This window comes from Chenopodium album, chromosome 7, assembly GCF_948465745.1.
Source record: "Chenopodium album chromosome 7, dcCheAlbu1.1, whole genome shotgun sequence".
Classification (NCBI taxonomy): domain Eukaryota; kingdom Viridiplantae; phylum Streptophyta; class Magnoliopsida; order Caryophyllales; family Amaranthaceae; genus Chenopodium; species Chenopodium album.
The window spans coordinates 66933183-66949449 of record NC_137840.1 but is presented as its reverse complement, the minus strand read 5'-3'; the positions used below and the strand labels follow the sequence as shown (position 1 = coordinate 66949449).

Below are 16267 nucleotides of genomic sequence, written 5' to 3'. Positions count from 1 at the left end.
TAAGAACAACTTAACAAAATCATTTTATTATATTATACTCCTCCTTTTTTTATAAGTTATGGTTGGATTTGCACATTTGTTGAGACACAACTTTGACCATCAATATTTTTAATAAGAGACTATTATTTTGTTACATATATTTTTTTTGGATAAATTTGTAGAATTAACACCATTCTTTATAAATTTTGTTGTAAAGTTTAATTATGACCGTGCATGGCACGGGATTTAACCTAATTATAAAGATAAACAGGAATGTAATTTAGGAATCTAATTACTCCCTCCGTCCCTCGGTTAAGCGTGTCGGGTTCGGGTTAGCGGGTTGTCGTTCAACCCATTTATATAATTGGGTTATGCGTGTCGGTTTCGGGTTGAAAATTTCAACCCAAACCTAACCCGTTTAATTTCGTGTCGGGTTCGTGTCGACCCAATTATGTAAACGGGTCGAGAATACTTGACCCAAACTCGCTTATTTTGTGTCGGGTTCGTGTCGGGTTATCGTGTCGTGTCAGCTTTTGACAGCCCTACGGGCTAAACAATGACATAGAGAGTATAAATCAAGTATTGCTTTCCAAATTGATAGGGACTAAGTTTTGCGACGCATTACAGACAATTTTCCGAATATCCCTCAGCCAAATATTAGTTTTACACCCATTGGGTCTATTTCGATCATTCTAAAGTAGAGAGACTATTTCAATGGAAATTACTACAGGATGCACTGACCACCAAATTAAACTAACTGCAGTAATATCATTAAGATAAATAGACAAACAAGAAGCATAAATATATTACCAAAAATATAAGCTGGTAGGCTAGTCCAGTACCAGCGAAATCATTTTATACATCCAAAAGGCAGGTTTTGTGCAGTAGCACTTGACTATAACAGCAAAATAGTAGTACATTAGCACAACCCTAACAAATTATCTGATAAAAATCAACTAGTGTTCAATCCAGTATGCAACTGCATCATATGCTTGGTGTAGGCCCTCATTTGCACCATTCGGAACAATCACTCAAAATACAGTGATACGCACCCAATGAAGTGCAGAAATCCCGTTAAACAAAAATATACTACCCTCGAGGCTGCTAAATCTGAAACCAAAGCATTTAAATTAGTTCTCATTTTAAAAATGAAACTACCCACACAGGGAGGAATATATAAATAGTAAGAACATATCCAAAATAAAATTTCAAAGACAATAATAAGTTAACGGGAATCATATGTACAAAAATATGTATACTTCGGATATCATATGGTCACACAGGAGAATATATGATTATATGAACAATTAAAAATCCCAAGTATAGTTTTCAGAAAGGTCAAGTTTAGAGTAAATTCAGGCTAATTCAACTTCAGGCATATTCGATAAAGTGGAAAAGGAAAATTGTGACTGAAAGATCCCTACAAATTGAAGAGTAATGGTTCCAAAAGTTGGCCAGTGAAATGATAGGAAAGGAGATCAAGGTAAGAAGAGATGATGCACGGCTGCTCGGTGTGCTCACCCATTTATGGAATAGTAGCACCAAACACATACAGAACATGTGATATATAATTTCCTTTAAAGAGAAAGCTACTTTGACGGATATAATAATCAAATAAAATCTTCTTGTACATAAGAAAAAGAAATTTGAGGAGAAGATAAGAGACTACACATAACTTTTAATAAATTCTGCAATGAATATCATCGATTTTAATTATTCGTCTGTTTAAATCTAACTTCAATTCAGTTTTCCAAAAGAAAAATGACATATTGTTTATGTTTTGATACAGATTATGAATAGAATTTATTGTGATTCATAAAATTTCAAAAGTAACACAATAACAAAACAATTTGCTGACCACCAAGAAAAACAGATTATGTTTCTAGAATTCTAGTACTGGAAAGGTCTACAGCCAAGTGAAAGGCCAAAAGCCAGAAGAATACACCGATTAAGACCAATCCCATCCCAACTTTGACATGTCAAGATTAACTTATCAGTTTATCTAGCCCCAAAAACATAAATCAAATCCTATAGACCAAGACCGAACAGAACTGCAGCAAAGCATTAGACAAAAAAGCTCCAGGGAGGTGTTTGTGCACAGGCAATGGGGGTTCATTGAAAGCGCACAGATAATTAGAAGCAAATTTAAGATATTGGTGTGCGGCAGCTAGGGCGAGGCAGCCCCGAGGTTAAGTCCCAAACGTTTCACTTTCAGGGTGGTTTTATTTCATTTCCATATGCCAATAGCCCAAAATAGAACTTCAGAAGCTGAAACACTCTTGTTACTCCCCTCCCCTAGATTTTCATAATAGTGACAGGTGGCACACTGGCACCCCTACTGTTTGCAACTCTGAAGACAGCTTTCTGGTCTGGTGGATTAGGATTTCCAATTATGCTGACTTTAAAAATGGTACTCGTATTGAAAAAAAAAAATTAAAAAAACCACTAAAAGTTAAGGTCACACACTCCCCCCTCGTGGCCTCATTCGATAAAGAAAACACTCCACTATTTCCCCTCACATCCAGCTTTTTATTCAGATAGAAATTGTTAACCACTCACAAAATTCACCTAAAACTAAATGCCTTGATAAATAGAAAGTCAATCGGGAAAAAGGGAGTAATAACTTAACATCATACTTAATGAGTGAAACTAAAATTGAAAAATGCATTAACATACATGCTTCAGTGATTGCTTTGAACATCTAGCCATCTTTGTCCTTGCGTGACACAGTGCCTCACAGAGGACAGAGGGCCCCACCTGGACAAATGTCAAGTTACCAACAAAGTTAAGTTACCAACAAAACAAGTCAAAACCAGAACAATGACACTTGTAAATTATGTTTGCATAACAGATAAACTACATTATACCAATTCCTGTTGACTATTTGCCAATTTATTATTTACATAGAACAGAGTGTAGGAGGGAGTAAGAGGGGAAGTCCAAGTTTGAAATTTATAAGAGAAGAAAAGAGCCTGAGAAGTGTGAGACTATGCGATCGAAAACCTTTAATATTACTATTTTTTCCACACCGAGAAATGCAAATAGAATCTCACTTGGAATATACTCCAACACTCCGTAGAAAACTAAAGACAGTTCCAATATAATGGCAACAGAAAAGTTGAAATTTAAGCTTGGAAGCAAAGGTTAATTTTTTTATATAGCCCAATAGAAAATTAGATTTAAAAAAAAAAAATTGGGGAAATGAATTGACACATGGACACCTCAAAAGGCCGATGCAAAATCCAGCCCTAAAAAGCCTAGTGTCTTTTGATTCACAAAGCTACATGCAGCTAAATATTTCAATAATGAGAAGTCCAAGCAGCTTATAATTAGCTAATTGATATCATCAAGTAATAGGCTATCCATTATAAGACAAACAGTTATAAAGTATAGAGCTTTGAAGCGCTCCAACAAAACACGTTTAGTGCATCCACGGATTCACCTTACCTGTGGCAGCAAAATTAGTCAGGCACTGCTGCCGATAGATGGAAGATTGATGATTTTCCCCACAGCAACCGTTTTCCCTGAGAGTAGATGAAAAAAATATTAAATATGCAAAACAAACAGCACAATCAAAAAAGTTCATCAACAACAATACAGCAAAAATCATCACCTTCAGTTCGAAGGGTAAACCTTCCAAGCTGTGGAAAATCAGAAAACTTCTCCACACATATGGAATTGTTTAGCTACAAACAAAATAAATTTGACAAGTTAGCACAAATTCCACTGGTCAATACAGTCGGCTGAACAGGTGAAACACTTTGTAAGTATGTATCCCTAAAGGACAGCCAAAACAAGAAGGAAGAATTTTTTATGGGGCACAGGAGAGTAGCTGACATTATACTTAAATTGAAACAAATATTTGACATAATATCCAAACTTCAAAACTATAATGGCTCAATGGCTGTTAACGTAGGTAAGAGGGGATTGTATATATGGAAGTTTACTAGTAACGCATAGATAATATATGTATATACAAATACATCACTATGTATCAAGAAAAAACCGGACACTGACTTAGCAACGATGCAAGTATTATACACTAATAATAATAATAGCCGGAGTGAGGTTAACACCCATATGAGCACACACAGCGGGGAGAGGAAAAATATATCTACAAGACAAACCTGAATACGACAGTCAACAACAGCATTATTCTTCACAAAAAGAACTTTCTTCTTCATTGGTTTCCCAGTTTTTAAATCAATCTGCCGCAGCAACTCTACAATCTCACATTCTTCAACAACTGAATGAACATGCAAGACTGCCTTGTAGCCAGCGGTAAAAATTGCCTACAAAAGCAACAACAATTAGCGCCCCCAAAAAAACCATGCATTCATTAAAAAAAAAATAATAATAATAAAAAATAAATAAAAAATAAATAAAAAATAAAAAGAAAGAAAGAAAGAAAGAAGAGGATAACTTCTCACATACATTATCAAGCAACTCAAGGATCCTTAACTGAGCAACAAACTCATTTACAGCTGGAATTGGCTTGGCTGAATTACAACAAAAATAAAGAGCAAATCATCATCAACCACTTTAACAGAGAAAAAAAATCTCAAAAATAAGAAATAATCCTATAAACAAATTAAAACAGCATGCCTCCTCATTAACAGATATGCATCATAAACCTTTTCAATGGCATTTTTCCCTCACTAAAGTGCACTTTGGGATACTGTTCAATTTTCTGACAAAATCTCTTTCCCATATACACCCCAACTAAGAGCAAATTCACTCATACATCCACTAAAGCCACAACTCTGTTAACACCAAAACCGCCTCCCACAGTAAGCACCTCACACCTACTCCCCAATTGCAAGCACATTTATCCTTTAGTACACCTAAGCCCATCATACAGTACAGTTAGTCAGTTGATACCGCTGGAAAACAAAAGATACACATTCCAAATCACTCTATGGGTACGCCATACGCAATTACAATGGGTTACTCTCACACAAGTTATGGTTGTAAAAAACGATCCAATTTCCCAATGTCAAGCTATGTAACACTAATCAAATCGCTACAAAAAAGAAAAAAATATTCAAAAACTAAAAAAAAAACAAAAACAACACAACCAGGGGTTTTAGAAGGAGAAGAATTGTCAAGTGTAGATGAATCATCTTATGACACACCAAATGAAACCAGTGGGTTATTTTTCTAAACATAGAAAATAATCATATTCTTCATAGATTGTAACAACCTCTATCAAATTTACAGGTACTTAAGGAAATTAAAAACTATCCTCTGTCATCCATAGGCAACATACTTCAAGAGCAGACATGGCAACTAATAATTAGAACTATTAGCCAGCAAAATACAGCCTTTTATAAGGGCCTGTCATATGCCGGGTTTCTTGGGAAATAAAAAACTGAATGTCTATACATTCCACCCAACCATTAAATAGTCATCTATTATATATTAATGTTTGTGTTACAAATATAAGATACTTCTGATCACTTAATTTGTTTTCACGGGAGCTGGGAAGCTTCATATAAATTGTGCAGGGAATAATAAAAAGTTACATAAGAAAACATATTTAATGATTCAGCATCAGCAAAGTATGGAAGTAAATCAAATTTCTTTAAAAAAAATCCAATTCAAAACAAATTTAAATGAAAGTTGTCACAAAAGAAGAGTATATTCACAGAGCCCAAGAGGCATGATTAACTTACAAATGCTTGACAAGACAAAGCCTGATAATATATCCTCTTCTTCAATTCCAGACAGTCTAACCCGCAGATTTTCACCAGGGTCTGCACGTTTGACCTTATCATCATCAATATATATGGCAACAACTTTCACATTAACCTGCAGACCAAATCTCAATTAATCAATCGATAACATCAGCCTTTTGATAAGTACTAAATATGATACAATTGTCAAATCTAAACCTTGTTGGGCATGACAATTAAGGAATCACCCTCCCTTACAGAGCCAGATTCTACTTTTCCCATGACCACAGTTCCTAGGTCCTTGAATTTATCAATGATGGGCATCCTGCAGTTAATATTGTCTATTAGAAACTCAGATATTCACTACTGCAAATACATACATGAATCATCATATGTTAAAGGAAGAAAATAGCCCAACGCAGTAGCAATTCCAAGCATAATATCATTTTAAAAATATGCTCAAAAGAAGAGTACAAGTTCCAGGTTAAAAACATGCTTCCATAATCAGTCAGGATGTGGAGCTTGTCATGGTAGACAACATGGCAAACAAGATTTGAACAGCATAGCCCTAACTGAATTACTACAAGAAGCTAGCCAAGAAATTGTCTGTAATTGTTGGCACTACTATAGGAATTCTGATGAGAAGTACAGAGCTTCACTCGCACTAGAATGAATTCAAGTTCCTGTGAAAATGCTACTGAGAAGTTGGGATAGGGGAGCACTCATCTAACAAAATGCAGTCACCAATTCATATCTTTTCAAATATAATATATCAAGCATAGAAGAAAAACTTTGAACCAACTATAACAAGTACAACCCGGTCATCAAGATCAACAAATTTGAAGTTGTTCCTTAACCACTTATGGTGATCCATGTTAGGCGTACATCACAACAAGTCCAGCTTAACAACCTCAGGACTAGAAGTTCCTCCAGATCACAGGCAAGACTGCTTAAAAATTCACATAAATGCCCATAATTTCCGCAACTTTGAAAATGCATATATCATACCACATTTGAATAGGGAAGAGAAGAACAGTATCCTTAAAAGAGAAGTTCAATATATATATGATGTACCTAAAGGGGCCTTTGGGATCTCGTGTAGGGACTTCAACATTATCTAGCACTTCAAAAAGACATGGACCATCCCACCATGGACATACACTTTTGTCTACTCTTGTTTTTAGGTTTGATCCCACCAAACCTGATATTGGGAGAAATTGGACATCTGCAAATGTTGACCAATTATCAAATGGTAAGAAATTATAGAAATATTATTATCTGCAGAATCCAGCATAGATACATCAACCTCATGAAAGTTTTCTAAATACTTCCAAAGAAATGTACAGAAGTAGATTAAAATACATGTCAGAGAAGCACACAACAAGGTGAGTTGGAATGAAAAGGTAACAGAACAAATCCAAGATTAGTTACAGACGTAAAACATTAATAGAAACATAATTCACATGAAAACAGCTACAATGCCTACAAGTGTCAAATGAAAATCCAAATATAAAGGTTAACTACCTTTCTTGACATTGTAGCCTGAAGATTTCAAGAAAGGAATCATCTTTGACTCTATTTCATCGTACCTGAGGATAATAAGGCCCATGTGAACAAATAGAAAGAAAATACAAGGCAGAAAAAAAAGTGATAAAGGTTGAAACTTCAAGGCCTCCTATGGATTATGGTAATGGCTCATTGAGAGCTTCAAAATAAATCCACCACCCCTACCCATCAGATAAAATAGCCCCCTAAATGATCAACAAAATGTCTAATATTAAATAGGCATTTCTAGTGCATAAATCAAATATGTGGTAGAAGCTTTAAAGTCTAATCAACACAGGGGACTTGAAGGGAAAAAATAATATAGCCTGGTGGAATAACAAGAAAAAAAAAATGGCAGTGTAAAACTCTAAATCAGTGCATGCCAAAAATGATACAATCGATGTGTCTTCAGTATTAAAACTGTTCTTTAAAAAACCAGGAGTTCTACATCACCCACCTATTTACAGAGTGCTAAATCAGATAAAAATTGAAGTGCCAGGTAAGGGTTAAATAACATAGCTAAAATCACTCTTCTACAGTTCTGTTGTATCAGTACAGATACATCTCATCGGGTTCTGAGACTAGATCACATGACGAATAAACAGAAAGTCAATACTAATTCTGCTGTTCAGGAAGCCCTAACCCACCTTGAGCCACATAAAAAGAAGGGGGAAAAGATAAAGCTATGATTATTATTATAAGTAAATATTATGGGGTAACATTAAGAGATTGAAAATTTTAAGATCTCGGATCAAATTGACAAAAGAAAATTACAAAACCTTTCTTTTGACCAATTGACTGTAGGTTCATCCATCTTGTTGACCACAACTATAAGCTTGGCCACACCCAAAGTCTTTGCAAGCAAGACGTGTTCTCTAGTCTGTCCTCCTTTCTCATATCCAGTTTCAAACTCTCCTTTCCGAGCAGATATCACCTACATTTATGGACATCCATATATATATATAGCAAAGTTTAGAGATAATGCATTCCAAGCCAATGCACCTAGCCTGAGTGACAAAAAAAATAAAGCCCTTAACACTTACCAAAACCCCAATGTCAGCTTGTGAAGCCCCACTGATCATATTTGGTACATAGCTTTTATGACCCTGCAAAACAAAAAGGCACAATGCTACTTGCTCAGAAAACAGAAGAGCACAAACATAAAATTCAGCGGACAGGATTTAATAACATTTTAATAAAAACATACTGATCCACAACAAACCAGTATCATTATATATAAATATTTTTGACCGGTATAAAATACAGCTACGCAATGGAGACTATAAGACTTCAAATGCGAAGTTAACAAAATTTCTGCAACATTACTACTAAGGAAAAATTAGAAGCCAAGAAATATAAGAGCATCTACAGTTCCTATAGCCAAACAGCTGTGCTTCCAAGTTACGAATGCTAGAAGTATTTCTTTGTACAAAGCCAACACTGTGAATTCTAAGTATGGTTATAGTTGCTAGTCTTGCTACAAAGGATAATGTTAAAAGCAAAGGTGATTAGAGGTCGTTTAAAAGATAATGATGGAATGAATTAGATCCTCGGTTTCTTTGTACAAAGCCAACACTGTGAATTCTAAGTATGGGTATAGCTGCTAGTCTTGCTACTGGATAAAATGTTAAAAGTCCTTTAAAAGATAATGATGGAATGAATTAGATAACTTGGATGGTGTAGGAACCCCTTCAGTTAGAACGCCTGAGTACAAAAGGCCAAAATGCCACCAGCATATCCCCATCATGCACATTTGACCATACATAAAGGATTTGGACCGTGCAATCCTTCTTAACCAACATAATGGAGAGCTGAGGTTCAGGACATAGATGCTTGAGGTGGATTTAAGATAGCCTATCAAGTATCAACTTTGTACTTTTCAGTTATAGAAAGTACATTGCAAACCCATCATTGTTTTACCATCTTTTTTTTTTTCTTTTATTGCAGTTGAATGCAGAGAAGCAAATCAACAAGCCTTAGAAAATGGAACCCAACAGGCAACAACCCAAAAAAAAAAAAAAAACACTCAATTGCAGAAATGTAAGCTGGCTAAAAAGGTAATCAAACATAAAAGACAAGCTCGTCTATGGTAAGAAAATCTAAACATATACTCACTGCTTAGTTTTTAATAGTGAGTCTAATTCCAAAGCAAAGGAAGTTCATTACCAAGCAACTTTTAAACCCAAAAAAAGAAATAAAGGACCAAATCAGTTTATGAATTCATGATTACCGGTGCATCCAAAATGGTAAATCTGGTTCTCTCAGTCTCGAAATGTGCTCTACCAACTTCAACTGTAATACCCTGCCATCAGCATTTAAGCAATTAATGAGCTATCTTCTGCAATATATAAACAGCTTTAGCAATGAAATCATTGCAAGTTTCAAGTCTAAAAATTAAGCAGGTGAAAGACAAAAATACCTTTGAACGTTCTTCTTCATTAGTATCCATAATGTATGCCATGTACCTAGCACAGAGATACACATTTAACCAAGAATAAGTCTGAAATCATGATAACTCAAATCCTGTCTAACTCCAAGATACTTTAGATGATGTTACATAGTCTTGGCATGCACTAATCTCCAATAGTTACAAATGGTAAGCACCAAGAAAGAACATTAGTCTAAAGAGTAACAGTACAAAATACAGAAGACCTATAAGAGGCACACAAAATCATGCAATAAAATTGATATAATTTCACAGTGAGGCAGAGCCTAGATTCTGGAAATAACCAACAGCCCTTTTCCACTAGCAACCAAGAAACTACCAACTATATATCCTCTTATTCATCATGATTACTCGAGCATATATTCTGAATGAAGCAAAACAAAAATCCAATGATATAAAATAATGAAGACACAGCTACAGAAAAACATGTCTCACCAGCTGTCTCTTGCTTTATCCTTGGCTTCTTTCTCGTACTTTTGGATTGTACGGTCATCAACCTGCCCGCTTAGAAAAAGAATTTGGCCACCAATCGTTGACTTACCAGCATCTGACATCCAAATGTGAAGATTTTTCAAGAAAACTATAATGTTTCACAATCGCAAACTTTTCAAGACACTCCGAGTCATTAAAGAAAACAATAAATGGTCCAGAAAGCAAAAAGCAGAAAGCAGTTTAATAGCTTTACAAAATGACAAGCAAGCTGTTTAACATAAACGACCAAAAAAAAAAACAGGGTTATGCAACAGCCAACTCCAGGGAAGAGACAGTGTTATGCAACAGTAGCAGAAGAAAGATACGGAAAATACTTTGAGTCTATTTTTTCAATACCAGGCAGATTCAGTCAACTGTTCCTGGAGATTATACTTCTTAATCTAGCCTTTAAATTTTGGTTTAATGTACAATTTACCGGGCCTGTGCAAGCATTAAAAATCAACGACTATGCAAAATTATTCCCTGGTACACACAAAAATAATGCAGAGATATGGACAACAGTGGAGAAACAAAAAGACCACCACAAGATCAAATGGTGAAATTTGAGTCAGAATCATACAGAGCCCAAATAATTGACAAAGTATTATAATAGTCATTCCATATAAAAAAAACATATTTGTTTACAACAAAGAATAGCTCCCAGAGAAAGAGATTAAAATTAGAGAGAGAGAGAGAGGGGGGGGGGGTAGCACTAACACTAATAGGTTGGCTGGATTGCCCATGCCAACCCTAGAGAAGCTTTTTCCCCTTAACAAAATTACTAGTAAGCTCGCTTTAGTCTCTATCATCCGACCTCCATCATCTCTCACATCAGTCTCTCTCTTCATTTACCTCCATCTATATCCTCTCGATCGTTATCCCAACCTCTACATTCTAGATGTTATTCAAACTCCAACTCTCTCTTTTTTATACCCTCTCTCCTCCGCCTTTCTTTTTGTTCTGTTCCTTCTCCCTTCTTGTCCGAATGTGATCACCAGCACCCACACATTACCTCTCTCTTCCCCTTAAGCTTCCAGTAAATTTACTCCCTTAAATTGATCAGGGGAACCAAGGCATGACCTAGAGAGTTGTAATGAAACACAAATACCCTCCAGATAAATTCACAGATTGCTTATCAAAGAATGGGAGTAAGAACCTATTTCCTCTCAAGAACCTGGATATCTTGTCAGCATAATATGGCATAAAATAAAGAGGTATGACTGAGGTAAACAGATTTGAAATCCACAACACCACAAATGCAAATTAAGTGATCTCATAAATGAACAAGAATCACGGCCATCTGAGGTCATCCAGCTCCACAACAACAAAAGTGCACACCTTTCAATCTTTCATCCAATGTGTCAAGAAGAAATAAGGTGAGAGGGATCCTAATGCTTTTATGCGCCTCAGTGAGCCTACTGTAATTTTACACACACACACACACACAAAAAAGGGGGGGTATGCGCCTTTGTTTGCCTCTTTGAAACCACCTCACCTTTGGGCTTCAGCACCTAAGTGTGCCTTGTTATATACTTCCTAAGAGCATGTACATGGAAAAGAGACGGAAAAACATCAAAAGTTAACTCACCAACGTGACCAATAGATACAACATTAAGGTGACGCTTCTTGCTCCTAGCCTCCTCAACATCCTTCACTTCCTTTACTTCGTGGACAGGAGCTTCCACCTTTTCCTTTACTTCGTGGACAGGAGCTTCCACCTTTTCCTTCTCTGAAAAAATCCATTATAAAAATACCTTAGTCAGATCATTATCTCAAAAATTAATTAATTTATCTCAAAAAATGTAACCAACTACACAAGTGCCTAAATAACCAGGATCCTCATATAATCATGTGCACACACACACAAAACAAAACAGAGACCAGCGGTCTGCCTTCAAAATTTGTTTTTTTAAAAAAAAAGAGCATGCACAATAGATCTTAAAAAAGCCGCATGTAATTACAACAAAGTGAACTCCATAGTCATTAAACATAGAGGAAAATGCCAAAGTATAAACAACATCTCCTCTCAAAACCTCAAAAATACCTTTTGGCTCTACTTCCATCTGTTCAGCATTTGTGGACTCTACAATATCTGGGGGAAACAAAACAAAAAAGTCAATTACATTGAATTAATTCCTTCAAGCAGAGAAATCAGCAACTGTAAATTATAAAATTGAATTGAGATCATTTTCATGTATATCATCCAAATTAACAATCATCTTCATATTTGTAAGAGAGACATGTTAGAGAAACCTCATTAATTAAAGATGAAGTGTTATTACTCCATTGCAAGAGGATATAAACCTTTACTGTAAGTTTTTGGAGTGTGCCTCTGTTCTTTAAACAGGCAAACATATTAAGCAGCGAGCCACATGGTCTAAACCAGCAACTGATTTATAATAGAATATCACTACATAGTTCTGTGCCTAAATGCCCCATGGAACACGAATAATGTACCAGAAAAACATAATCTAAAAAAATACAGGGTAGACTAACTCACCTAATTTCAAAAAAAAAAAAAAAAAAAAAAAAGGTACATATGATACATAAGAAGTGCACGTTAATTTAACTACAAGAAAATAAGGTTCACTATCCTGGAAAAAAGCCTGGAAAGAGAAGAAAATGTGAGAGATAGACAAACTAAGATAAAAAATAATCCTTCCACTTCATAATAATCGCAACAGTAGGGATAGCACAAAGTTTTAGGAAAATTAGAGGGTGTAACTAAAATGGCAAATCTGATAGCACAAAGTTTTAGGAAAATTAGAGGGTGTAACTAAAATGGCAAATCTATAATATATTAAAGTATATTTAGTGGGGGATATATTTAATTGTTTGCAATAGAGAAATAATGAAAAGTAGTGTGTAAGTGGAGTTAATATGAGAAAGAAATAATAAAATAGCAGTGGACCCTTATCAACTATAGAAGTGTTGCAATTATTATGAAACGGACGAAAAAGGAAGGTGTTGCAATCATTATGAAACGGAGGGAGTAGTGATTTAAATTTTTTTTGTATAAAAGTTCACTTAGGGATATACAAAAGGACTGCTATGAAGGTTAAGAAGAGACCCGCCAAAAAAAACAAGATGAAATGATACAAAGTGGACATAAATGAACAAGGAAGAAATAGGGTTCACTATCTAGGCATAAATAGTCTGGAAAGAGAAGTATATGGGGAAGAAAAACAACACACACAAGGGGATTAACAAAAAGACAGCAACATATCAAGCTGCCATTGGCCTATTTTTGAATCTGACTTGTAATAGACAACAAAAATCAGTTTTTAACCTCAATGAAGGTCTTTACTTAGACAAGGACTAGATATCTTATAGAATCGTAATTCTTCTTTTTAATTCATCGACCTTTTTTCAACCAAAACAATAAATTAATTATTTCATATATAATCATTTGTTGGTGTGAGTGTGTAGCTCTAAAGTCTAAGCTCTGCTCTCTCTATCCACCCAAATATGCACACATAATCCCTCGACATTTCATCGATATCATCTCTCTAAATAGTTATCAGTCTTGTCATAAATGATTTGTTTCCAAAGATATGAACTTCATAATGTGAGAGGTGTTACATAACATAAATTAGTAACATTACAAACATAACTAAATCATGGTCTAATACTTCTAGTAAACAAATTGTTTGTCAAGGCCATGGTCTTTCTGACAAAGGATATAGAAATCTTTTGTTTTTGGTGTATAGTACTTACTACTTAGATATCAAGACAGGATTGTTGTACTGAATACTGAGTAGCATGAGATATATTAATTGTGTCAGTGCACAATTAAACTAAATGTAGTGGGCATAACATGAAAATGAAACTCATAAAGTGTTATACAAACAATAGTTGGTAATAGTCTTGGTACTAGTCACTTTCTGCAGCTACTCAGTATACAGATTATAATGTCGTGGATAGAACAAAGAATTGGGACAACTGTACTAAAAAAGTCTACCTTCTTCCATTTCAACTGCACCATCAGCTTCTTTTGGCTTAATATCCTCCACATCTATTGCACCACTATCTTCTACTTCACATAAAAGTATAAAGCATGATAAAGTTCATTGAAATTACAAATAAAACACTAAAGTAAAAAATACAGATATCCAGCACAGTAGATTACCAGATGAATCAAGCTGCAGAGCGCGTATATCTTCCGAAAGATCTGCCATAAACAAAAATTTTGCATAAGAAGGAAGTTAAGCCATAGCATTTTACAATCCATACAGACAACTAGCAGACAGATCAACGACGTGACGACAAAATAAGACAATAGCTTCAGGTCAATCGGGTGTAAAAAAAACATTTACCCTTTTCCCTCTTTACAGCAGCAAATACGAAATCATAAAAACCTATTCCAGTAGCTTTTGGAAGAAAAAAAAAAATCCACTGAAGCAACAGGTAAACTGAATGCGAACATAGTAATTCTATATTTCTAGCAATGAACAGAGCCAATCCTTCCATCCCAAGCACCCAATGAAAAAAGGAAAGCAGACAATTGAAATGACTATGTAATGTAATAAATTTGGGGTCAATGATTTATAAATCCAAACCATAATAACCCTATTGCCCTCATGAATCATATTGAAGTGTCACAACAATCAATTGGCCCAATATCCATGATGAGGCTGGATTGAACGCAACAGCACATCAAAATGTATAAATAAGTACACGAACAAAATCAAATGACTTTCTTTAGACCAATAACTTCAATGATACAGGTTTGCTCAGTATTAACACAATGCCAATTGCAATGATAAAAACACCCTGAAATTAACTAGCTATCCAACAAACATTCGAACAAAAGGAAACACCAATAATCCAATCTTCAATCCTATAAATGCATGATAACGCCAGTCGAACAAGAAAAATCTAAAAAATGTGCAGAATTTAACACACAAACCAAACAAAAATTATAGGAATTAGGTGATACAATAATCAAATTTTCACACCAAAATCATGATGCAAAAAACAACCTTTATGAATTAAAAATCTAAAAAAATATACAAATAAAGCAATTAAAGATCAAATTTAGGCATACCCATAATTGGTGTTTGGATCAACGAACTAGCTTCTTAGTATACGATGATAACACCTGAGCAACAAGAAATTCTCCAATAAGAACCAAAAATTTCACAGCTTTAAAAAAAATTTAAGGATTTTTAGCAGTAAAGTACAGTAAATCGAAGATTGAAAGAAGTTTGGTGATGACGAAGAGCAAAAGGCGTCAAAATCAAGGAATCTGATGCGCAAAATTGGTAAGAAAGAGAAGATGATGAGAGAGAAAAACCCTAATTTTACCTGACGCTACTCTCTCAGAGTTGATTGTAATCTCCGGTAGTGGCGGCGAAATCGGGTGCTGTGAAAACAAGTGAAAGAAGTGCGAAAAAGAGGCTATGTGTTATGCTTATGGATTTGGGGTTATGTGACTTTTGTCCTCTCCAACGAATATCCAAATGTGTGACACCTGTAATTAACAAATGAGTCGAGTCGTGTAGGTTTCACGAGTAAGTTAGTTTTTCTACCATGCGACTTGTTTGTTGATATCCTTATGAAGTTATTGAAGACGTCTTTTACATAATTACTAAGCAAGTCGAGTTGTGTAAGATCTTGGACAGTTGGACCTAGGTCTTTGAATATAGGGTTCAAACAGGATTCAAACCCAGGATCTTTAAAAGGCTAATCATTGAGTTTTATATATCACGACAAGAACTGGATCATACTTTTTTTTTTTTTTTTGAATAGAACTGGATCATACTTGGGTAAGTCATTAATATGGTGGAATATCTTGAGATCATAAAAAGATAGATCCTATGAAGAAAAAACGGATGTAATAAGTTGCGATCAAGGAATGTTATGAAAGATCAAAATTGGCAACTTTGTCTTTATATTAACCAAAAAACAAAAAAAAAATCCTCTACAAACTTTATTATAGATCAAAATCCGACCCGGCCTGAAAAAACCAAAAAGCCCGCCAATCTTTATAGGTTTGGGAATAAGATTTGATATTAAGGCTCGACTTGGCTCAATTCACCTTATAGAAAATCTCATGCGTACAGATGTAAACAAGCTAAGGAGAGGGGAAAAAGGTTGCGTTGCAAAGAAAAGAGGACAAACCAACCAATCTAAGTGAATTGTTGATATG

The 16267-nt window shown here is 35.0% G+C and overlaps 1 protein-coding gene across 7 annotated transcripts; it reads right to left on the bottom strand.

Annotated features, from left to right (window-relative positions):
- Nucleotides 1–760: 760 nt before the first annotated feature.
- On the bottom strand, nucleotides 761–15570 carry LOC145639232 (uncharacterized). Of its 7 annotated transcripts, none has more exons than XR_014114852.1 (21): nucleotides 15424–15570; nucleotides 15164–15217; nucleotides 14246–14287; nucleotides 14078–14152; nucleotides 12161–12208; nucleotides 11705–11845; nucleotides 10081–10192; nucleotides 9619–9664; nucleotides 9430–9501; nucleotides 8243–8305; nucleotides 7979–8133; nucleotides 7179–7243; nucleotides 6729–6879; nucleotides 5874–5979; nucleotides 5655–5790; nucleotides 4414–4478; nucleotides 4107–4271; nucleotides 3593–3665; nucleotides 3422–3503; nucleotides 2656–2736; nucleotides 761–1089 (listed from the first exon to the last, which is right to left on the bottom strand). XR_014114852.1 is itself a non-coding variant. In XM_081690412.1 (20 exons), exons 2-19 carry the CDS (start codon nucleotides 15165–15167, stop codon nucleotides 3445–3447), a joined length of 1578 nt encoding a protein of 525 aa, XP_081546538.1. In that variant the 5' UTR covers nucleotides 15168–15217; nucleotides 15424–15570; the 3' UTR covers nucleotides 761–1089; nucleotides 3427–3444. The 7 variants fall into 7 exon arrangements, 1 of the variants encoding a protein (XP_081546538.1); XR_014114851.1 differs by having other exon boundaries at nucleotides 3427–3503; XR_014114854.1 differs by having other exon boundaries at nucleotides 3427–3503; nucleotides 12161–12199.
- Nucleotides 15571–16267: the final 697 nt, after the last annotated feature.